Source organism: Fulmarus glacialis, unplaced genomic scaffold (genome assembly GCF_000690835.1).
Source record: "Fulmarus glacialis isolate BGI_N327 unplaced genomic scaffold, ASM69083v1 scaffold2577, whole genome shotgun sequence".
Taxonomy (NCBI): domain Eukaryota; kingdom Metazoa; phylum Chordata; class Aves; order Procellariiformes; family Procellariidae; genus Fulmarus; species Fulmarus glacialis.
The window spans coordinates 19,724-43,220 of record NW_009224948.1 but is presented as its reverse complement, the minus strand read 5'-3'; the positions used below and the strand labels follow the sequence as shown (position 1 = coordinate 43,220).

Here is a 23,497-nt window from a genome sequence, read left to right as displayed (position 1 = left end):
CATTTACATGATTTTGTTACTTCTGCCCTTCCATTTCCTCTGTGCCCACGATTATTCTGTCTAGTAACTCTACAGATGTCACTGACTCCAAAACTGCTTGATTCGCATGAGAACAAGGCTGAACCCCTTGATCTGCCGATGGAGCAGCAAGAGCCAGCACGTTCTGAATCTGGACAAACTTCACCAGAAGTTCACAGGACACCCACTTTGGCCTTGCCAGTTCCCAAAAGTCCTAGTCAGACCTTCATGGCATTTCCCAGATCTCCTAGTTTTATAAGCCCCATGAAGTCCCCAAGTCAGTACTTCCAGATCTGTTATTAATCCCTGCTTTTCTCCCCCAAAAATATTTCTTACCAGTTCAACACATTACTTTTAGTATTTTCTTCTAGAATGTTTACTTCTGTCAGCCAATTCAGTTTTTGTAGCTTCTCTCCTGTATGTCATTTTCCTTTCTTTTAATGTGCTGTCAATGTTGTCATTCCTTTTTCAATGTTTAGTAATTCTTAAGGCACATATCTCTTCTGCATGTACATCAGCATGATTCCTTTTACTAATTGTTTGTGTTCCTTATTTCGAATGTATCTCTAACACTGTATCAAGTGTAAAGCATATCTTTACACTGAGATGCAAAGAATGCGACTGAGTGTTGGAAAATACTTTAGATGCTGATGCTCCACTGTAAATATTGATTAAAAAATAAAATTAATTTTAAGTGGCATTTCTGCGTTAATTGTAATCTTTGATGTTTTCCCCTTCATTTTTAATATTAAAACACTGTAATATTGTAACATTATTTTTCACAAAAAAAAGTTTTGATTTCAGTCCTTTCAGTTTTGTAGTTCTTCATGACATTGTTTAGTTCTAATTCTGCTGCTCAAAATGTTTAGAGGAAAAAAAGGAACTTTGTATGTTTAAAAAAAATTCTGCTTAGTGATTATGATTTAGGAAAAAAAAAAACCCTGCTTAAGTTCTAAGTTTGAGATTGCATGTCATTCTGTAACTGTAATGCACCAAACTGTTAAGTGGGAAGGGATGGAGGAGCATTGGAGTTCTCCACTGATGGTTTTTTTGTGTAACACTAAATATTTCTGACCTTTTGTAGAGGAAGGATACGTAAAAATGTTTCTTCGTGGACGTCCTGTTACCATGTACATGCCCAAAGAGCAAGTGGAATCTTACAATTTGGAAGCAAAAGTAGAACTACCAGCCAAGAGGCTTAAACTGGAATGGGTGTATCCTTTCTGTGCTAGAGGACTACTGGAAATCAATCATTTCTTAATGACTTGTTTTAAATAATTTTTCGAGCTAAAGTATAGGAAAATGAAGATCTTTATTAATAGGGTTCATTTCATTAGTGAAGCGACATTCCATTCAAGTAGGTGTTAATTTCTTGAGGCTGCTGTTCTGCACCTTGTGAAGTACAGGATGGGAGCTTAAGAAAGATTTTGCTTAAATGTTGCCTGAAGGTTAAATCTGAAGCATGCTAATTAGCTGAAGATTAAACTAGGCATATTGAAAGAATGTAGTGAGCTGTGATTATTAATTATACTATGCATAAAACAAGCTCAGGTTTTTTTGCTGATTCTCAGCAGTAATTTATCGTTTTAAACCATGTTTTATAAAATGTGCACCATTGTCCTTTAGAGGATGCTATAATCAACTTCAGTACTTGAATAAGCCCTGAATTGAATAGTGCTTTGCAACTGGTAGGTGCTTAGCAATAAAATCCATAAGATATCGTATATAAAATAATGTTTGAATTTAGATTTTAAACTGTGTTTAAGCACTGTAAATACCGAACAACCAGGATTTTCCACTGACTTCTATGAGTGAACATAATTACAGAATTCTAACTTGAAAGAAATCAGTGTTTCATTACATACATACCTAAATTTTTGCATTTCACTTTTAAATATAATGAGAAAATATATTCTTTATTGAAAAAAAAATGACATTTCGTTTTTGTAAAATCTTAGTATATGTAATAGACAATTCAAGATAAAATATAAACACAACAAGATCTGACTCTATTTGTAACGTCCACTATCTTTAGAGAATGAAGTCTTCATAAGGTTTTCTATTTTAAGGAAAAGACTTTTTTTTGTCCCAAACAGTGCAAATAGGAAGTTGCTTTGTCTTCATAAAAAAGAAGACAGGCTGCAAATAGTCTTTTTCGAAGTTGTATGAATAGAACTGCATGTGGTTTCAGAATGCACACAGAGAGTTTCCAAAAGTCCCATTGTATTCACAAGAGATTAATGACAGATTTAGTAACCATTCTTATTATTCCTATTGCAGCTGAGCCTGTAGGTTCTACCCCACTCTGCTGGAACTGCATAGATAATGCATACAAAAATAAGATGAGTTAAAAAACAAAAAATCCACAAAATTAATAAAACAGCCGAGATTAGAGTGATAAATACTTCTTGCAGCATTTTACCATCTAATTGTTGTACAGGCTCTCACCATATATCACATCAGAATTGAATGATGTCTTTTTACACTTGTAAGGTGCCCCTTGCTTAAGGGGCCTAACAATGATACAGGAGAAAGTGTTAGGATGCTTGCTGAAACAACAAAAAAACCCAACCACAAAACAAAACAGTCATTAGCAGTATGTAGATGGAAGCTGAAGTTAATATTTCAGACCATTATAAGAAATTGTAATTAGAGTAGGTCATGATTTCAGTCTCATTAGTTTCTCACTTAAGCTTACTTAAATGACTGAATATTTGCCAGATGGAGTATTATTTTTAGTTTGAATATTCATATGTCCTTCCAGGTGTGTGTCTGTATACCCAGCAGAATCCTGTATATATAAAGGTTTCTATGAATAGAAAAGATATGAATTAAAATGATCTAACTAACCCTAAATGGTTACTGAGGAGGATGCATATTTTTCAAAAAATACCGTGCTAACTTTTTCAGATTTTAATTTCTTTGCAGTTAAGCCAATCATGATATCCATACTTAAAAGTTACACCAATGAATAGGTATATAAAAGACTTAATCAAAAAAAAAAACAAAAACCAAAGAGATTACAGGTTATAATGGCGGGAACAAAAGCTGGGGACAGGAGCGTAAAATAATTAAAGGAGAAGGACAAAGACAGCAGAAAACCAACCAATATTGCAGGCATTCATTCCAGTTAAGTTGGAGAAGCTGAGCTGTTTGCTTGGAGGGTAACACAACTGGAGTAGGAGAAAACCTCTTTGTAGCGGACAAATCAGCCTGGCTGTGGGATTACAGCCAGAAATGCTTTATAATGTAAGAGTGGGGGTAGAGAAAGAGGATATTGGAGGTGAGACGGACAAATGGAAAGGGCAAAGCAGAATATGATGAGGAACAGAAGGAAGAAAATCTAATGTATGTAGAATTTGGGGCATACCTGAACCCTAAAGGAAATTTACAATCATGTTAGCAGGGTATCTGGGTAAGCCGAAAAAGGTTCAGACCACATCAGATATATTCAGACACAAAGAAACAGAAATGCCGGGTGATGAAGTGTGAGGGAGGGCTGGAGCAAAGGTGGTAAAATCCGAGCGAGAAATCGGCGCTGGGGACATCAGGGCAGGAGCGGTGGTCTGCACGGATCCGTGTGAGACCAGCTCACTTGGCAAGCAGGAGGTTTGAAACAAAAGCTGCAAGCCAAATGAAAGGAAAAGGTCAAGATAACATTCCCTGAAGTGCCAACTCACCAAATCCAAGTTGAAGCCACCGAATCTGAGTGTGGGAAACAGTGAGGAGAAGGAGAGATCAACCCCAGGAGTTTACATCTGAGAAAAAAGGCTGATAGAAAGAAACTGAGTGTTTGACAACAGCAGTCATGCGAAGGGTTGAATGCAGCATTGTTCCCCGCAGGAAGAATCATAAAGAAAGGAGATTTTCCCTGAAGAATGTAATCTTTCCCATTTAATAGCTATTTTTATACGCAGAGATTTGTTCCTTATGAATATCTGCATAATGTTTTTACTTCGCTTTTTTTTTTTTTAAAGTTCAATTCCTTACGCTAACTTCAACTACTAGTTCATTATAAACTTGATTAGATATTGTTGAACTAGAAAAATTTTATGGTGGCTTCGATTGGTAATGGTATCTGGCCTTATAGAGAAAAATAAATTTAAACAAATAAAGCATTGTCCTGCAATCTAGAGTAGTAACTCTAACCTTTACAGACACATTCAGAATTGATAGCAAATGCTTTGTAATTTGAAGATTTTAGTTGTTTACATGTCTTCAAATTTGAATACTGAAATATTTCAATTTGGGAGTCCAAAAGCTGTATTTTTGAATGCATGTTTTGATGGTTGGGTATGCAGCACTACTTCCATTGCATTTATTAGAAAAAATTAGCAAACTGTTATTTAAATTCCTATTTTAGAAGTAAGAGAACTCTCGTAGTTACTTCTTGGATGATGTTAACATGAGTATTTTAGTTTGACTGGGTTATCATAGACCCTAGAAATAGTGCACAAGTATCTTTTTAATATTATATAATTGGGGTTTCAGTACCTCTTCATATATTTGTTACAGCCAGTTTCTCCATATTGACTGAATTAGAATGCACTTCTGTTTTGCCAAGATTCTGCTAATGCTGTTTCTCTGTGTTCCCATAAAAAAGGAAAGCCAAAATAGTTGTAGTCCCTAATGACTCTTCAGGAGAATAAAACTACATAATTTGGCTGAATTAACATTCGGTCTAAATAAGATTATTTCTGGATTAATTCCAATTATTTCATTGGATTAATTATAGATTAGTGTTGATATGACTAGCATCAGAATCTGGGCCACTGCCTTTTAAATACTACAAAAATAAATTGGAACAGATGATGTAACCCGTTTACGGTTTCATATCCATCTGGCTGGTAACGCCCAGAATAATGAAATCAATCAGGCTGCACACAGGATAATGCAATCAGTCCTAATGTAATGCAGGGAGATGTACTGAATGACTTATTAGCGTTTCCATCAAGTCTAAATTTTTATTTTAATTAGTCAACCAGTGTAAATAGTAAATGCACTTGGGACAAAATTAGTATTGCCTTACTCTGGCGTTTAGCAAATTCTAGAGGATGCTAAAGGGATAATATGTCTACAAATTCCTGTATTCTTTTCCATGTATTTTCTGTAGGATGTGTAGGTTTTCAATAACTCAAAGTCTGTGAAATGCTTTAGCTCTCTTTACTGTAGCAAAGGAGGGAGTTCTGAAGGCTGTCGAGTGATAAAGCTGTGCTCAAGCCAAGAGATGCCAACTTCAGGAAGTACAGGGGCAGAAAGTTAATTTTGTTTTTCCTTATTTTTAACATTCTTCATTGGTAGATAATGTTATTGCAGCTTGACCAACATGCTAGCTATGGATATAGGGGTCGGGACTGTCGCAGTAATCTCTATCTTCTTCCAACGGGTGAAACTGTATATTTCATCGCATCTGTAGTTGTGTTATTCAATGTTGAAGAGCAACTTCAGAGACATTACACTGGTCATAACGATGATGTGAAGTGGTAAGTCACCTAGTAACCCTTCTTTTTTCTTCATAAAACAGTACTTGGGAGGTAATGTTTTTCTTCTTTTAATACAGTTTTGAAAATTCAAGTGATTTAACTTCTAAGTCTTGCATAGGTTGGGTCCTTATGCCTGACAATGCATTTGCACAAATAAAGGTCTGACTGTAGTCATGGTAAGAATGTCAAATGTCTGTTATAGCTCTGTTCTAGTCAGCACATGAAGCAACTGCTGTCAGGCAGTTGTGATGGCACAGACCTGAGGATATCCAAATATGCCCCTAACAGAGCCTGAGTTTGCTTGCGAAACCTGCTTTGAAGTCTGTGCTGCTGTATGTGCTGTGCTGCATCATTTGGATGTGTCTATATGCAATTGCTGTATTGATGTTCTCCAAGTTACTGCTTGTTTCTCTAAGTTGCTAACAATTCCTGCTTGTATTTACTTGAGAAAATTTATTTTCCGTAGGTAGTATACTTTTTACATTTAGAATACTGAAAAGTAGAAATCTGACTTAATCTATAGATCTACTCATTTTCATTACTCTGTTTTTAGGATGATTTAACATTGCTTCTTTAGACTCTTCTCCTTCCCCTTTTTAAGTAGGTTTGAATTATTTATCTTCACCTGGGTCTGGGTGCCAGATACAGGTCCTTTAGACTCAATCTAACCAATGAAACAGTTTTAATCTCATCTGCGGTCTTCCTGGTAGTCTTCAGGGATGTCTACCTCATGGCGGATATCCTGTAAACTAGTCCTGAGCAGCCTGGTTTGTCTGCTGCCATGCAGGCATGCCAGCTTGGGCTTCGAAGTGATTTAGCTGTGTTCAAGCTTAGAGGATACTGGGTATCAGGAAATAGCAGTATCGTTAAATTGAAATCTAAATAAACATATGGTTTATCTTGACAGTACCTGTCTGCTTGCTGAGTGTAGCTGAAAAAGAGCACCCGGATTATCTGATGGGCCCTAATGTATGAAATGAGTTTGACATCCCATCTTTAGATTAAGCATTATGAAACACCTCTTGTCCCTGAAAGCCAAAAATAGACCTGATAACCCAATCTGGTTGCATTGTGAGCGTGTTTCACAAAATTGAATTCTTTGTATAATCTAGTTGTTTTACAGGGAGATTTTTAATATGGACCTGTTCCATCTCATTTCTGTCTTTGAAATTTTCTGACTCTCTAGATATTTCAAAGCTTTCAGGTTTATTGGAAAGAGGATACCTTTCTGCATTGTAAAGCTGAATGAATTATTGCTACAGTTCATTTTGCAGGGCACTTGGCCTCTAGAACTGTATGCAAAGCACCTGCAGTGAAAAAAAGAATTGAGAGAGGATTTAGGGCAAAACCAGACTGTACTCCAGGCTTTAATACAAATTTTAGGTTGCTTTTTCTTAGAGACATTAGTTAACATTGATCACAGTTTTTAAAATCTCAGTTTTAATTTTAGAATCAAAATTCCTAATTTCTGTATCCTGTTCTTATTTACTAAAGGACTTTTTTTACCTTTTGAAAAGTATTAGAGAGAAGTTGGTATCTCCCTATGAAAGTCACTGAATATCTGGTCAATGCAGTCTGAAGAGCAATGTTTGAGTGGATACATCTGTTTGCTCTGGAGGATTGTCGCTAGACAGCATTGACTGTACTGACCAGATCTCTGCAACCTCTGATTAGAGATAACTGAAGTTAGATAACTAGCTCAAATTGTAAACTCCTTACACACTGTGATCATTTAAATCTAGGTGAGATGAATCCCAGTATGAGTGAGACTGGGGCTTGTTTGATACATGCTTTGAGGTATTAAGATTTAAGCAGATTACTGCCTTGTTCATAAGGGAAGAAGAGTTTTTTGAATAAAAGAACATTAAAATTGTGCTGTCAGTTCTGGGTTTATATTTTTAAAATGTTTACATGTGTGCTATGTGCTTTATATGACTAAAATAGGGCTATTTATTACAAGCTCATATAAAAGTTTGATGAAATAGATAATAAATGGCTTTAAGTTTGGCCTCTCTTTTCTTTTTTAGCCTGGCTGTCCATCCTGATAGGATCACTATAGCAACGGGTCAAGTTGCAGGGACATCCAAGGATGGAAAAGTGAGTGACCCCTTTGCTGACATATGGTTGCTTATGTTTCATGAGAGTATGTTATTCAGAAGATACATGCTATCTTTTCGTGTTGCAGTTAAATTGGTCTTACATTTTAGGACTGAAAGCAAGCAAAACTTAATTTGAGAGTGCCCATTGCACATTATCAAAGTTACCCAGTTCCATTATCAAGATCAGTCAGTGGTTTCTGGTTCCATTACTTACGCAGACTGAAGGTAAATTTGGAGCTGGTCTCCAAAAGAGACATGGAAGGATGAGGTTGCAAAGGAGACCTGAGAGAGCAGATGGATGTGGGGAAAAGGAGGAGAAGCAGCAGAGATTAAATTGTACACTATGCAACTTCATTTCTGACCACAGCTAGCACAAAGTACAAATAAGAATGGCTTTGGGTTGTTTGCTGAAAAAAATAAATTCTTACTCTTGCCATCATCTAGGCAAGAATATTTTTCTCTCTATTATTACCTGTATTATCATAAAGCTTAGCTGTAGGCTAGGAATTTATTTGAACAGAGTAAGATGAACATTGTTAAGACAAGTGAGAAGGAATGGGTACAAGCAGAGGCAGGAAAAGCATGAGGAAAAAGTTACTCAGCAGAGTATGCAGCTGATGTCACAGCCAGCCTATTGCAAAATTTTTGGTAGATGTCAAAGAAGAATTTTAGGATAAAAATGCATTATCAATATGCTAACTACTTTAAGTAAATGAGGAAAACAAAATCCCAGTTATGCAATATAAGGTTTATGTAAAGATAACTTAGTTGAGTATCATAAACTATTAATTTTTATTGTGTGTTGGGGAAATCTCTGGTGTTTATTTTTTTAACTTCATAAATACAATTCCTTACCATTGTATTTGTGAAGTAAAATCTAAAGGTTTGATGTCTATGCTTGAGGGGCATGTGGTATATAGGTAAGCTTATATAAAAGCCATTTATATAACTGAGATACTGAGGTGCCCTTGACTTATTTATTTTTAAGGGCAATTTCACTACTAATTAGCAGGAAAAACCGATGGCTATTGCTTTTTTTTTTTTTTCTCCCCTGATATTGTAAGAAAGGACAGGGGGAAAAAAGGAAGTAAAACATGGCCTTTGCTGTTTTCCTGCAAAGGCTGAAGATACTGTGTTGAACTCCCAACTAGTTTTCAAATAAAACTTAAATCAGCAAGTGCTTCCTGGGGTTGCCCTCTAGTGGATCTGAGAAGCATTTCTGTCTCCACGAGGTTCAGCCCGCGTGGGGCTGGCTGTGTGGTGCGGGAGTCAAAGATAGAGGGGAGGGAGGGGGAACCACCATAGGGAATTCGTCTTGGGCCATTATGTGTGCCTTGAATTTTATGTGCAAAAAGAAAGTTAGTTCTGATACAGTTGTACAGTTCTTTTCTACGGCCATTCTTATGACTTTGAGATTAATTACATTTTTATAAATTCTTGATCTTTTTTTTTGCACTTGCTGTTTGATGTTGACCAGAATTATCTCAGCTGCTACAGTTTAAACTGATGATCTTGGACCTACCAGTAGGTCCCATGTTGCAAGGTCATCACCAGTTTTCATTTGCTGAAGGATGTCTCAGTGCCCATCTACAGCATATCTATGCTTACATGGGTGACTCTAGAGAAGTTCTGATAATTTTCATACTTTAAATTGTATTAAAATGTTTTTTGGATGCATTCTTATTTTTTTAAATCCTGATGGTTTTTTGCCACCATTGTTTCAGCTAGTATTTCTGTGTCTGTTTTATAGCAATTGCCACCACACGTGCGTGTCTGGGATTCTGTAACTCTGAATACACTGCATGTCATTGGAATGGGGTTTTTTGACCGAGCTGTCACTTGCATTGCTTTTTCTAAATCTGTAAGTAAAGTAAATGAATAGTCATATTAAGACTGTTTGCTGAATAAGTCTTTGAAGTCTTTCAGATTTAGCTTCCTTGACCAAAACAAACTTCCAAGCTGTCTTTTCTCTCAGTTTCCTCTTTAGAGGAGGAAAGCTTGCAACCCAGTTGTTTCCAACAGTTTATGTTAACAATATCTCAGCAGTCCCAGAGATCTACCTTATGTGTACCATAAAATGCAATTAATTTCTTCAAGGACAAGTAGTTGCCGAAGTACTTGTGTTCTTGAAATTTCAGTATCCTTACTTCTTCTCTTTAATCATCCCATTGCGTTTCTCTCTAAATAAGAAGGTTATTCTCTCTGCATCTTGTAACCCCCTACGCTGTGCCTAAGAATGACCAATGAAAGACCTTTACAATGGCCCGTACCGCTGATTTTGGATTTAAAAAATGGGAGCTCCAGTAGGAGAAGCAAAATCTTCTGCTTGAAAGCAACAAAGGCATATGGATAAGGGATTGTAAAGAATTAGAATCCTGTTGTTAGCCACTTGGCACCATCCTTTGAACGCTAGTCTATCAGGGAGGTAAAAAAAGATGACATAGGCAGCATTCAAGTCCCATATAAAAACATGAGTCTGTAACCTGACACGCACAAGTTTAGAAACCCTTCGTGTAGAACAGAATCCGTAAGCGGTGTACGTGGTGGTGTCTGGTTGTCTCAGCAGAACGGATCTGTTCCCCAAATAGGCTTACTCTGTGATAGCCCAAACTTTTGCAGTGGCTCAGCTCAAGAGGCAGCAACAAGCGGCTGTGCTATGGGTGGCAGAGGAAGGACTGTTTGTGTCAGCATGGCTGCCAAAGGAGTGCTTGTGTAACCACAGGCTCAGTCTGTTCCGGCAAGCTCATCTGCAGTCAAAGCTAACATAGCTGATGCCAGGAGCAACAGGATACAAAAATCATATTTGAATGGGTTGGAAAGCAATTAGACATTACGTGATGGTTTATTCCACTGTAGACACACAGCTAGGAATGAACACCAAAAATCGGAAAAAATGGTCCAAAAACTACCTTGCAGATAGCTACTGCTTGGAAAAAGATCTGATGATTGTACAGCAGTGACCATCACTAGTGAGACATATCTCAGTCAGCTTCCCTCAGCTCAGGTAGAGGCTCAGTTCCTCATCCAGTCTTTGAGTTCACACATCAGAAATACGGGTACCGACTGGAGAAGGTCTAGGAAATATGATGCATGAAGAAAGACTAAAGGAATTAGGGTCATTAAGATGAGAAAGACTGATAGAAGACATAACAATAAAAAGGACCTATTAGAAAAGAACATGTTCCTGTCAGGAATAAGTTGTTTTCTAATTTCTTACTATGTTCCCTGATTTGGATCCATTATTCCTATATGAAGAGTAAAATTGTTCCCCATGTCCATAGCAGATCAGTCAAGAAGTAATTGGTTTAAACTGCAAAGAAAGAAACTCAGTATAGGTATCAGGAAAAGCTTTCTTAGTAGTACAGATAATAACATGTAATGTGCCTTGGGAATTTCCATCACTGAATGTTTAAAGAGAGATGGATACCTACCTCATTCCTGAGAAAGTCTGTTTGTCTACAGTTTGCAAGAGTTCCTCTCCTAGATCCCTTTTTAGCCCTATTTTTCAATGATCCTATGAATTATTATATTTCATGGAGATCTATGGGATAACTAAAGATGTAACAGTTAAAGCGTAAATATTTCACTTTCATCTACACAGAAGTATATAATTATTTTGAACATGTATTTATATGTTTCTAATTTTGGTTGGGGGATGCATTAATATTTTCCATGTTTTGCCTCAGAATGGAGGAAGTAGCCTGTGCTCCGTGGATGACTCAAACGACCATGTGCTTTCTGTGTGGGACTGGCAGAAAGAAGAAAAGCTGGCAGATGTCAAGGTGTTTCAATAAGATATTTTGTACTACTTGCTTGTATGTAGATTTGGATTTCTTGTTGTAAAATATCTTTCTATATTTAACTTCTTGTGCCTTTTTAACATTTTCACTTTATAAAAGGCAAAGAACATGAAGAAAGGGAATATTTTCTCTCACTGTTGAGTTTGGTTTTTCTTTTTTTAAATTTTGCTATTGTAGGCATCCTAGAATTGATTAAAAAAGTCTAGGCAGCAATGATAGGAGCATGTGCAGAAAAGAAACATCTTTAACTAATCTTTTGTGTAGAACTTCTTATTATCTGACATAGTTTTGAAGGATAACTTTTGATACTAACTTATAAAAACGTAAAATCATTTGACTTTAAAGTATTCTACCAAAGTATTCCAGTCTATACTAATAAATGAACAGCTCAGACTTTTTCTTAAATCAGGAGTTGATCAGTTAATCTAACTAGGGAACCATTTCATATTGTTTTGTTTTCTTTGAATTTTAAATTTTGATACAATGTTTTTCTTTTTCCTTCCAAGTGCTCTAATGAGGCTGTATTTGCTGCAGATTTTCACCCTACTGACACAAATATAATAGTTACTTGTGGAAAATCACACCTTTATTTTTGGACACTAGAAGGGAATTCCCTTATTAAAAAGCAAGGATTATTTGAGGTAAAATAAAATTTTTCCTTAATTTTATGTTTATAATAATGGTACTGTCATACAGAAATAAGGGTTAGTAAGGGTTGAATAAATCAAAACAATTGACCATTATTAAAGTTGAAATTTTACAGAAGTTCAGGTCGCATTGGTGGTATGGCACTGAGAGCTTTTCCATGGGTTGTCACCATGATGAAGTTTTGAAATGCAATTACCATTCTGTTCCTTGCATTCCTTTTCCTATATTCTTTACACTGCCACCCCATCAAAATAAAATTACCTTAAAGCTCTCTGTGTTTACCTCAGGTTAAAAAAATAGACAGTGTGTTTTATGCTGGGGTTTTTTTATTTTGTCAGAGGAAAGACTTGGAAAACCCCATAAATTATGTGAATGTGATTATTCTTCCCTTTTCCTCTGTTCTGCTCAGATATATACACAAATATAATTCAAATACAGATTGAGCTGGCCACTATTTGGTAAATATAATTTTCATTTCAAGGTCTTAATTTGGTTGTGTTCTTAAATATAGACTAAGCGCTACAGCAGGTGCATGCAATGTTTGCAGTGACTGCAGATAACTCCAATAGGGCCTAGTTAACTGCTTGTGGAGTCGTGGCTCACAAGTATAGTCAAAACAACTATTTTGCAATGTCAATTTATTATACTGTGTGTGAAATAAGGAGAAGATGCTGAGATAATGCATTTAAATTTTGTCACATTTTATTTTTCATTCATTTTTAACTTCTAAGCTACTTGGGCAGATTTCTGCCTCTGTTATTCTCGATGGTTGCAGATGGAAAAGTGTGGTGGCCCTAGCTGAGAACATTCTTAGTTTGAAGGAGAAAGAGGCCATAGTCAACAAACATCGTAAATTTGGAAGCTTTTGTTTGTTTGTTGGAAGCTACTAGCTAGTGAATTTTTTTGTCCCCTTATATATTTCACTGTTTTGTTGCTGTCAGTATTTTAAATGCAGGGTCTCGAAGCAACGTTTCCATTATTGAACCTTAGGATTCTTTCAAGAGATGATTTCTTAATTCTTACACTGCAGCAAAACTCTCTAGTAATATTTTTCTCCTAGAAACTTTGGAGTTAAAAATTGCAGTAGTAAAGCTTGTTTGCATCTTTGGCCATTTCTAAATACTTAAAGCCTTTGGAATTATGCAGGAGTTGGGGAATTTGGTTTATCTCAGAGCGTTCCTGGTCTTGTGCTAAAAGTTGGCAGGCCTTCTCACTCGCCTTATCCGCAACTTGTAATTAAAGGGTGCAGGATTGGGCCACCAACCTCAGCTGATGCATCTTTTGCCCTTGCACAGATTAACTGTTTAGACTGTAGGAATGTGTTTAACTCCTGTGTAGACATTTAAGCAATAATAGAACTGTATAAGGCTAAACTAAATTATTCAAATGCGTACAGTTAAAATGAATGGGTTGTGTGTTGCTGTGAGTGTATATTTTTCGTAACCATGCAGAAACAAGAGAAGCCAAAGTTTGTCCTGTGTGTGACCTTTTCTGAAAATGGTGATACTATTACAGGAGACTCAAGCGGAAATATTTTGGTTTGGGGGAAAGGTAAGACAAGATTGAAGTTAATAGTGAAATTTTAATATAAAATACTCTTGAATTTTTACATGAGTGTAGCCTCATTTTAAGAAGAATAAGTTCTGTTTATTTTGAGTTCTTTGCCAAGACCAATCCAGCAGATTAAGTCTGGAATCTCCTTTATGAGCGCCTGAAAAACATATACTTGACTGCTAGAGCACAAAATTCTATAGAATGTGTTCCCTATGGTCAAATGTTGAATCATAGAGCTATGCCAGTACGTATGGCTTTTACTGACGTAAGGAATGGCAGGAAAAGTTCTTTTCCTTAATCAATGTGATAGTAAGAAACACTGTTAATGTAATTGATGATCTCCAGTCTCCTGTACTGTCACTCTGTAGTGTTTGCAAAAATTATGCCGCTTGACATAGACTTTTAAAAAGACAACAAATAGCTTTATTTGTCTTCCTAGGAAGTCAAGCTAAAATATATACAGATCTAATTGAATTCCTCAGCTTTATTTCAAAAGGACAGATGGATAGGACAAACTTCTTAAAAAGCATTTTCTAGAAAGAAATTTTTTTTTTTTTCTTTGGCAGCAGAAGGCAGTGCCTGCCGGAAGGCAAACAGCAGCAACATCCTAAACGTTTACTTAGTGCATGAGATGCCATGCATAGGAATAAGGAGAATCCCCTAAAGGAGGCCTTATTAGTAAAGGAAGAAGGGATATGGATGACAGCTGCTTCTTATTTACTCAGTGCCTTCTCCCAAGATACTCAAAGGATATAAGACCGGGGAAGCAACATGGTGAATCAGTTACACAGATGAGCCTTACTGAGCTGGTTTTGTAGACTTATTTTCATGCAAGGACCATCAGCCAATTATCTCTTTGTGCTTTTGACCAATACACTACTGTTGAGTAAAGGGGTGGATATGGTGTTCATAACTCAGCTCCTCTTTTATTTTTCTTTTCTTTTTCCTATGATAGTTTAAAGCAAGACGCTTGAACATTTTCCTTCCAATCGGAGTTTAGAAATTGCATAGTCCCATCTCCTCCCTGTTCTCGGTTGTTATTTTGGCCTGCCAACAGAGAAGGGAGTGCCAGCCGCTGGCACGGCAGGGTCAGTGCGGTGCTCAGGGGCCGGTTTGCCTTCGTGCCAGTAGACTGATTTCTGCCTTGACTGCAAGCAGCCTCTTCTACCCTTTCTCCCAGGAATGAAAGGGAGTTCTTTGTGTGCTGCAAGATCTCCTCACCTCTGCCAGTTCTTTTGGGATGGACAAAAATGTTGTTATTGTTTTTCTATCTTAGTACAGCGTACTTTCTGTGTCTTTGACTCATGTCGTGGTTTAACCTGGCAGGCAGCCAAATACCACGCAGCCGCTCACTCACTCCCCCCCCCGCAGTGGGACGGGGAGAGAATCGGAAGGGTGAGAGTGAGAAAAACTCGTGAGTTGAGATAAAGACAGTTTAATAAAACAGAAAAGGGAGAATAATAATGATAATGATAAAATATGCAAAATAAGTGATGCACAATGCAATTGCTCACCACCCGCGCTGACCGATAACCAGGTAGCGATCGGTACTTCCTGGATCACGCCTACCATTCATATACTGAGCATGACGTCACATGGTATGGAATACCCCATTAGCCAGCTGAGCTGGCTGTCCTGATGATGTTCCCTCCCATCTTGTGTACCTAGCTCAGTCAGTAGGCATGGGAGCTGTCCTTGGACTAGGAGGGTACTTAGCAACAACTGAAAACATCAGTGTGTTATCAACATTCTCCTCATACTAAATCCAAAACACAGCACTAGCAAGAAATTTAACCCTATCCCAGCCAAAACCAGGACAACTCAGAGCTCTATGTTCAAGCGAGGGCTGCTTCCACCAGTTTGGAATACCCTTAGCAAAAACCTCTCTTAATAGAAATCACTTGTAACTGACACATTATATCCATAGATGTGGATAGAAGCAAATGGGATTTATAAAGGAAAAAGCAGTTGTTTCTTCCGAACTTGCATCAGCCCCTTGCTTGTGTTAAAGATAAAGTTAGCCAAGCTTTAATGCAAGGTGCACATTTCGGTAATAGAATCACTAGTAATTGTTTCTTTATATTTCATGATAGTAATGGTTCATCAAAGTAGAGATCTTCAATCTAATGTAGTGAGTTTGAAGGTGTTTTGAGACTAAGAAGGTACTTGAAGAAACCAAGTGCAGGCCCTTTTGGGAGTGATTCAGCACCTTCTGCCAGGCGAGCAAAGACCACTAGCTTGGTCAGATTTTGGTGCAAGTTAGGTGTCTGGAGGCTGTGGAATATCCTTGCAGGGTAACAAGGTTATGGTTTCTTTGTTGATAAGGTGCAATAGTCAAACCTAGCTACTGCAGGTCAAATGTGATGTCAAACAGTTTAGCTTAAACACCCATGAAAGATTTAAATGAACCCATTTTACTTTGTGTTTGAACTAGACTAAGTGAATATGTATACTTTCCATTTTTGAAATGGGGGAAAATGTTCTTAAAATGTACTAATTCAGTCTCTTTCTGGTGCAACACTCAATTCCCATCATTGTTTAGATATAATCCTTGACAGGTGGTAGTAGAGAAATGGAGAAAAAAAACAACTGGGGAAAAAGGAGCTAGTAAGCTTTCCATAGTAATATCTTTTCTTCATCTGTCCAGGTACCAATAGAATAAGCCACGCAGTTCAAGGGGCACATGAAGGTGGAATATTTGCGCTGTGTATGCTGCGAGACGGCACATTAGTATCAGGAGGTGGAAAAGACCGAAAGCTGATATCTTGGAATGGAAATTACCAAAAACTTCACAAAACTGAGGTGATATCACCTGTCTTGAAATTACTCTGGTACTCAAAATGAAATTTTAGCTGTCTTCTGACCAGAGCTTTTTAAATAAATATTTTTCTTACGGATGTGTATTCTGTGGAAAAGCAAATCAATGGTAAAATGAAATATTATTTGAGTCATCAGGTCATTCCTGTGATAGCCTATTCATTAACGTAATATTTCCTTTTTAAGATCTATAGTAATTGGAAGACAAATCTTGTGTTCATACTTTTTCATATTATTTCTTCCTTTCTTTACAATTAATAACGTGAGGTCATTTTTCATTTCAGAGTATTACAATATTAAAATGTTTTCATACATCTCTCTTTTTTCCAAAATTATGTGAGGATTTTTGGGGGGTTTTAGTACTTACATTTTTTCGCTAATTTCTTGGTTAGTGTTGTTTTTTATTTAAAAAAGAAATTCCAAAAATAAATTCGGTTGCTATGTAGGAACTTAGAAGATTAAAGCAGAATTTCTTTGGACAGAACGACATGACTGTTTACATACTGAGTGTAAGAGAACAATCAGCATAAAACTCTGAGGAAGGATTTCAACTCTACTATATATTATTAAATGTTGCAAATATATACATACAACAAATGTTGCAACTGGAATGGCATGTTTGTTTTGGTAATTCAGTTTTTAACACAGCACAAGGTACATGCTTGTTGTGCTGTTTCTAACTGTGGCATCCTTCTTTTTCTCGTATTTGTTCATACAGTGGTATTCCTTGTTATTTTAAATTTCACATCTTCTCTTGAACTTTATATTGGAGATTTGCACTGACTCTTTCAGAACCTAGGCTGCAATTAAAGAAGCATAGGTTGCAAGAAAGTACTAGTGATACAAAGCCTGACACCATTTCTGAGTAGAAATGCTTAGTCTGCTATCACAGCTGCAATTAAGTTATGATTGAGTTAACATAGCATGAAGGAACCTTTTCTGTTTGTTGAAATACTTGGTTTATCAGTAGAAACGGAGTGTTCTGTAGATAAGGGTGTCTTTTCTTATAGTGTTATAAAGACAGTTACTGACCTGATGCAAGTTGTTACAAACTTTTCAAAGTCAGGCATGTATATTCATCCATTTCATTTCTTCTCTGTGCAACATTTATTAAAATGCGTTTGCTAGGCCATATGTCTTGAAAAATAGCAACACTTGCCAAATTGTCTGATTTATCTATCTGTTTGTCTGTTATGACCACAGATTCCAGAGCAGTTTGGTCCAGTAAGAACAGTAGCAGAGGGAAAAGGGGACGTTGTATTAATAGGAACCACTAGAAACTTTGTCCTACAGGGCACGCTATCAGGAGATTTTTTCCCTATTACCCAGGTAAGCTGTTGCCTTACAAGAACATTTCTAAGCGTGTAATAGCAGTAAAGGTATTGCTTAAAGTTAAGTTCCATAAATATGCATCTATTTGATTTATTATTACAGTACTTTTGGCAAAAAATAACATTATAAATATGCATCCATCTAAGCCAACGTATTTTTGTAATGCTTTAATATACAGTTTGGTCATTTTAATCCTGTTTAAATATGTTTAGTTTTGATGGTACTATCCTTCTTGTCAAGAAACATTTCTGCTTGTGTAGGGTCACACTGATGAGCTTTGGGGACTTGCAGTCCATTCCTCTAAACCTCAGTTCTTCACTTGTGGACATGACAAACACATTACCCTCTGGGATGCTACCACTCATCGTCCTATCTGGAACAAGATTATAGAGGTATAAATTTATTAAACACAACTCTACTCCTCTTATAGAACTTCTCAAGTAATACGGGTTTTTCGTAAGATTATTGATTAAAAATATCTTAAAGTATTAACTTGAGGAAAAAAGTAAGTGTTATAAAATTTGTCTTTCTGCAGATGGACGTAAAACTCTTAAAAACAAGAATTTTAAACCCTAGATTATATGGATCTATATGCTGTATCATATAGAAGTGTACAGTGCTGTTTACATTTATTTTTTTTTACTAGGAAGAGAACCACAAATATAAAGCTAGGAAATATTTACCATTTAGAAGTAGTTCTGATCAGGATTACTACTATTATCCTGAGCATGATAGTCAGAATTCAGAAGGAAATTTTTTGTGACATTTTTTGCCTTCTTCATTTATTCTGTATGATTTATTAGTATTTTTATACATTCTGTTCACAAATAAACAAATGTTTCAGAATTTCACTTCTTATCTCTGGTCTGAAACTTGGTGTTTAGGTACTGAAGGAATACTTAGTGGAGGCTCAATTTTATACTGTACTTAGGCACTCAGTTGTGCATCTGCAGACTCTGAATGGCTTTGTGGTAACGTGATCTTGATTACTACATGCATCACTAGGAACTGATTTTTTAGCGTACATTTTTTGACACCTGATCACTTTTCTAAATACTTACCCATAAAAAGACATTGGCTTATCTCCTAGAGAAGCGGTGATACTTTTATCTCTTTATTTTGAGATGCCACTATCACATTTTTTTCAGTCTTCTCTCTACATTTTTTTTAATAGGTGTGAGAGTATGCTTTTTTGGAGATACATGTACTGATCACAATAAAGAAGTTACTTCTCAGTCTTTCTTACGTGTTCTCTGTACAGTGGAAAAGTTCAAAAATTACTTCAGGAAAAAGAAAACAAGACCTGGTGTATATATATATATCCAAGACACAGGTTTGCAGATCAAATTGTAGCCAGTAACTTACAGATGACCCTCATATTGCTGACAAAAGTGCTTTCTGTGTGATATAGTAAACAATCCTTTATTAGTTTACATGAAGTTTTTAAAAACTTAATTATGCACCTTTTTTTCATAAAAAGATTGTTCATTTTCAGGCCTACACAACACTTTAACTTAAACCTAGTATTGATAACACTTATTGAATACAATGCATCTGCAATAATTGTATGCTGTGGCATCAGGCTGAAGCAGTCTTAACAGAATAGCATTTGCTGAACTGTCTCGTAGTATTCTGCTCCAGTTGTATGCACTTGTTAAATCATGCTTGCTTGGTGAATGTAGAAATTGGAATTTATTCTGTCTAACCAAGGTCATATGTTCTAAGATCCATATTTTTGTTGACATGGGAAGCTTCTAAATTAATTGGAAAGACCAAATCATCAGTTACTGCCCCAGAGATGGAGCTGTATTTTCACAGTTCAGTGCCTAGGTTATAAAGACAGATTGGCCTGTAGTATAAGAACTTAAAAGAAAGGAAAATAAAAGTAGTTCTTTTAATGTAAAAAAAAAATGTAAATCAATAATACTAAGAGTTTGGCCTTAGAGACAGGCAGATAATTGCATTTTCCTACCTCTTGATCGTTTTAGGGTTTAAGATATGTTAATATGATTTGGATTTAAAAATAAGCTATCTCCCCGTCAGTATTTAGGAATACTGTAGTTGAGCCTTAGGGCAATGGTCAAATCTTGAGACACACCAAAATCTTAACGTGCTTGAAAGTCTCTTGGTACTGTTACCAAGATGTCAAATGCAAGATGAAATAAATACCAGCATACTTAGGCTACAAACTTCAGTGATAAAACGTATTTTTAAAAAGCAATGAGCAGTTATAAGCCAAATTTTCCAGGATCTGTCTTGGTAGACTCTCAAGATAAACCAATGCCTTTTTTTGTTTTGAAATACAGCAATAGCAGTGTACTGTATTGTACTGTATGGAATATGAACACATTCAATTGCAGCAATTCTCTCACATGCAATTCAGAGTGACTCGAACAATGACACGACTGGAAACATTTACATAGACCTTTCTGCTCTTTATCATGTTTTTTTTTGTGGTAACTTAATTTGATTATTTAGAAATGGTGCATGACTGGTTTTGTGCAAGTCTTGTTTATAAATATCCTGAAGTGGAAAGTAAAATCATTGGTACCATTTTTTATGCTTTCCTAATAAATTTCTTTTTTGTTGGAAAAAAATCATCATGTAATTCAATTGCAGGTACTAATGTGGTCCTTTACTCTGCTCAGTGTAAAGGTGTAGTTTTTGTATACTTGCATACACTTTCAAAAACGCTGGGAGAATAAGAAGTTAGTACTTCTGTTTATATTTCTCATTACAGGAACGATATACTGAGGAGAGCCTATAGTCATGAAGAGAATTGCAAAATTTGGCACTTTGCTCTCTTGCAGTCTAAAGAAAAGAGCATTTAGAAGTTTGGGTTGATAGTGAAACATCATTAGTGGAGATAAGTACAATATGGGGAACAGGAACAAGTCTATTAATCAGATAAGCTGCTATCTCAGAAATAAAGCTACTTAAGTAATCATCAACTCAAAAAAGGACATTGTTTCCACTGTTTTATCCTTTGTGTCCTCTGAAAAACAGAACTGGAGTTTAGCTGATTATGACTTTACAGTGAGCTTCTATTAATATTTAGCTGTGGTTTTGCAAATATAAGACACTCTCTAAGAAACTGTTGTTATTGAAACGTTTAAGAAACTGCTTTATTTACCTTGATTCTTTTGAAAAGATTGATGGCAACAGCAGTAGGACTGTTAAACTAGACTTAGATTTATTTATTTTCCCCTCCAAGTACACACTGCTTCATTAAGACAAGATTTCTATTATCAGTCTTGACAATAATCTCCTTATTAACCACTTGAAATGTTTGAGACTGTTTCATAAATCAGTGACTGATTATCTAGAGTAAATAAATCATTTCATGTTAACCTATTTTTGTCATAGTGATCTATGTAAAAGCTTTTTAATATAGTTATGAGTACAAGTTACTGCTCAGAAAATTCACTGTTTGAACCTCTGGTTTATTCAAGAGAATATTTTAGCATTTACTATGAAATGATACTTCAAAAAAATTAGCAAATTTTCCTTTCTGGACTACTGTATTGGTTTAGAACATGCGTATAGAAATCCTGAATCTCAACAATTCTCTGAAATTTCTTTAGAGTTAGTAACGTCTTTGAAATTAGTCACTTGTTTAAAATTAATGAGAATATCCCTTACACCTAGCCTCTAGGGCTAGTAATTACAAATTGCTAAAAATGTGAACAGGTTTACTAAAATGGCTACAATGTGATGCTATTTTAGAATATAGAAAATCAAGGACATAAGCATTTCTGTGAGATATGTTACTGGATTTTTTTTTTTGCTTACATTTTAAAATTATTTTTGGCAGGTATCAGAAAAAATAAGCTATTTATTTTGGGACTCTTTGCTATAACCTGAAGAGTTCTGGAGCTCGTTCTTTGTAAAGGAACAAGTATTAGAAAGAAAATGCTTACCTTGTTTTTTAGGCTTATGTTTAAATTGCAAGAAAAACACTGCAATTCTACCTGTCTCCATAATCATACACTATACAAAGTAAAATGTTTTAAAATTGCATATCAGAATAAGAAACCCAGTTTATGCCCTTAATCTCCCACTAAGCTGCAACTGGCAGGTGCTGAAAAAGGTCTTGGTGTGTGTAGACGTTAGGCTTTACCCCTCCGCGCAAAGTGATACGTACCTTTGTTGGATAAGGTACTTGCTTGTCCTTTAGACAGTAGGTAAACTGCAGCTTTGATACTTCATTCTTTGGTCAGCTCTAATTTAATAAGTTATTTTTATCTCTTGTTTGTGATTTGTTGAGAAGCTGCCTTTGCCAATGTTATTGTTATGAAGTCACTTGCCAAGTTATTTTTAGATGGTGAAGAAAAGAAAACAGTGGCCTTGTATAGAGGGGAAAAAAAAATCTATTGGGTAATATTCCAATCAGTTAAAAATGCTTTTTTTCCCTCAAGTTTGTATTTTAAAAAAAAACCCAAAATCAACAAGAGAGATTTACTCTGTTCCTGAGGCAGATAATTAAACTGTGTTTTTGTTATACCTTGGACTGGTAAAAAAGTGTGCTCCCTTCTGAAACATTTTAGGATCCAGCACAGTCTTCAGGTTTTCATCCTTCAGCATCTGTTGTTGCAGTAGGGACGCTGACCGGAAGGTAAGATGCGCAGAGTTACACCTTGGGCACCATCAGACACTACATGATTTTTCCAGCTCACGTCCAAGTTCATGTTCTTGTTTTGCAGATGTATGCATGACATATATTCATCCCCCATTGATCCCTATGGAATTTCAGAGTGAAATTTATTTGTATTGCCTTAGTGCCCAGAAACCCTAGTCTTGGACCAGTACCCCATGTTTGCTGAGTGTTGCATGAACACAGACGAAGAGATGGTTTCTGCCCTGGGAGAGCGGCAAGCTACGATCAGTGGGAGGAGGTGGATTTGGACAGGGCAGGAAGTCTAGGTTAGCAGTGAGACCGTGTGTGGGAAGTGCTGTCACCATAGCAGTGACCTAAATGTTAAATCTTTGTGTGCATCCTGGCAAAGGAGAGGCTAAAGGAGGAGTTTGCGATAATGAGTTAACTTTGCAGATGCGTACGGAGACCTTCTCTGAGGCCTGTAGAGCAGCGTAGAGGAAATCACATAGAAAAAAGTTGTTCGTTGGAAAATTTAGCAAGTAGTTTATTATCTCTAATGCAGTGACAACCAGAGGCTTTAACAAAAATTTGGCAAATGTTCCACTGTGCTAGACATAGTGTAAAAATGCATATTAAGAGACTCGTTCTGCCTGAAGAGCATAAGGCATAAACAAGACAGACAAAACCAGGGTGAAAAGTAGTATCTCCATTTTACAGGGCAGACTGAGCCCTTGGTCAAATAGAGGGTCAACAGCAGACCCTGGGTTTAGCCTTGGTTGCCTGTCACAGGAGGAAGGAGTGCCTTCGCCATGACTTCATCCTCTCCTTTAATGTCACTTGAGGGTAGACTTTGCTGTTTGTGTTGAAAACAGTTCCACTTAACTGAGAACATATAGAATGCTTATAGGTTATGAGCCAAGATTATTTAGGGTTGTCTATCAATCCTAAATAAAGGATTTACTTTAGTTACTAAATTTACTTTATTTATTAAATAAAGTAAATCAAAAGGAGAAGCTTTGAGAGGAATCTTTACTTTGTCTTTAATGATTTGATGCAAATATTGAAATGCAAATTTTATCTTTGTTCCTTCTACGTGTTTCCACAAATTAAATTTAGGTTCGTTAAAATTAATTATTAAATTAAATTTAT

General features: G+C 36.2%; 1 protein-coding gene across 1 annotated transcript in view; it reads left to right on the top strand.

Annotated features, from left to right (window-relative positions):
- EML1 (echinoderm microtubule associated protein like 1) overlaps positions 1–23,497 on the top strand; it is a 50,392-nt gene that overhangs the window by 18,307 nt on the left and 8,588 nt on the right. Inside the window, exons 4-14 of the mRNA XM_009582304.1 lie at positions 1,103–1,232; positions 5,352–5,501; positions 7,529–7,598; positions 9,351–9,461; positions 11,287–11,382; positions 11,907–12,041; positions 13,500–13,599; positions 16,250–16,404; positions 17,623–17,748; positions 18,012–18,143; positions 22,299–22,366. Coding sequence (XP_009580599.1) covers positions 1,103–1,232; positions 5,352–5,501; positions 7,529–7,598; positions 9,351–9,461; positions 11,287–11,382; positions 11,907–12,041; positions 13,500–13,599; positions 16,250–16,404; positions 17,623–17,748; positions 18,012–18,143; positions 22,299–22,366 — 1,273 coding nt within the window. The remainder of the gene's footprint in view (positions 1–1,102; positions 1,233–5,351; positions 5,502–7,528; positions 7,599–9,350; positions 9,462–11,286; positions 11,383–11,906; positions 12,042–13,499; positions 13,600–16,249; positions 16,405–17,622; positions 17,749–18,011; positions 18,144–22,298; positions 22,367–23,497) is intronic.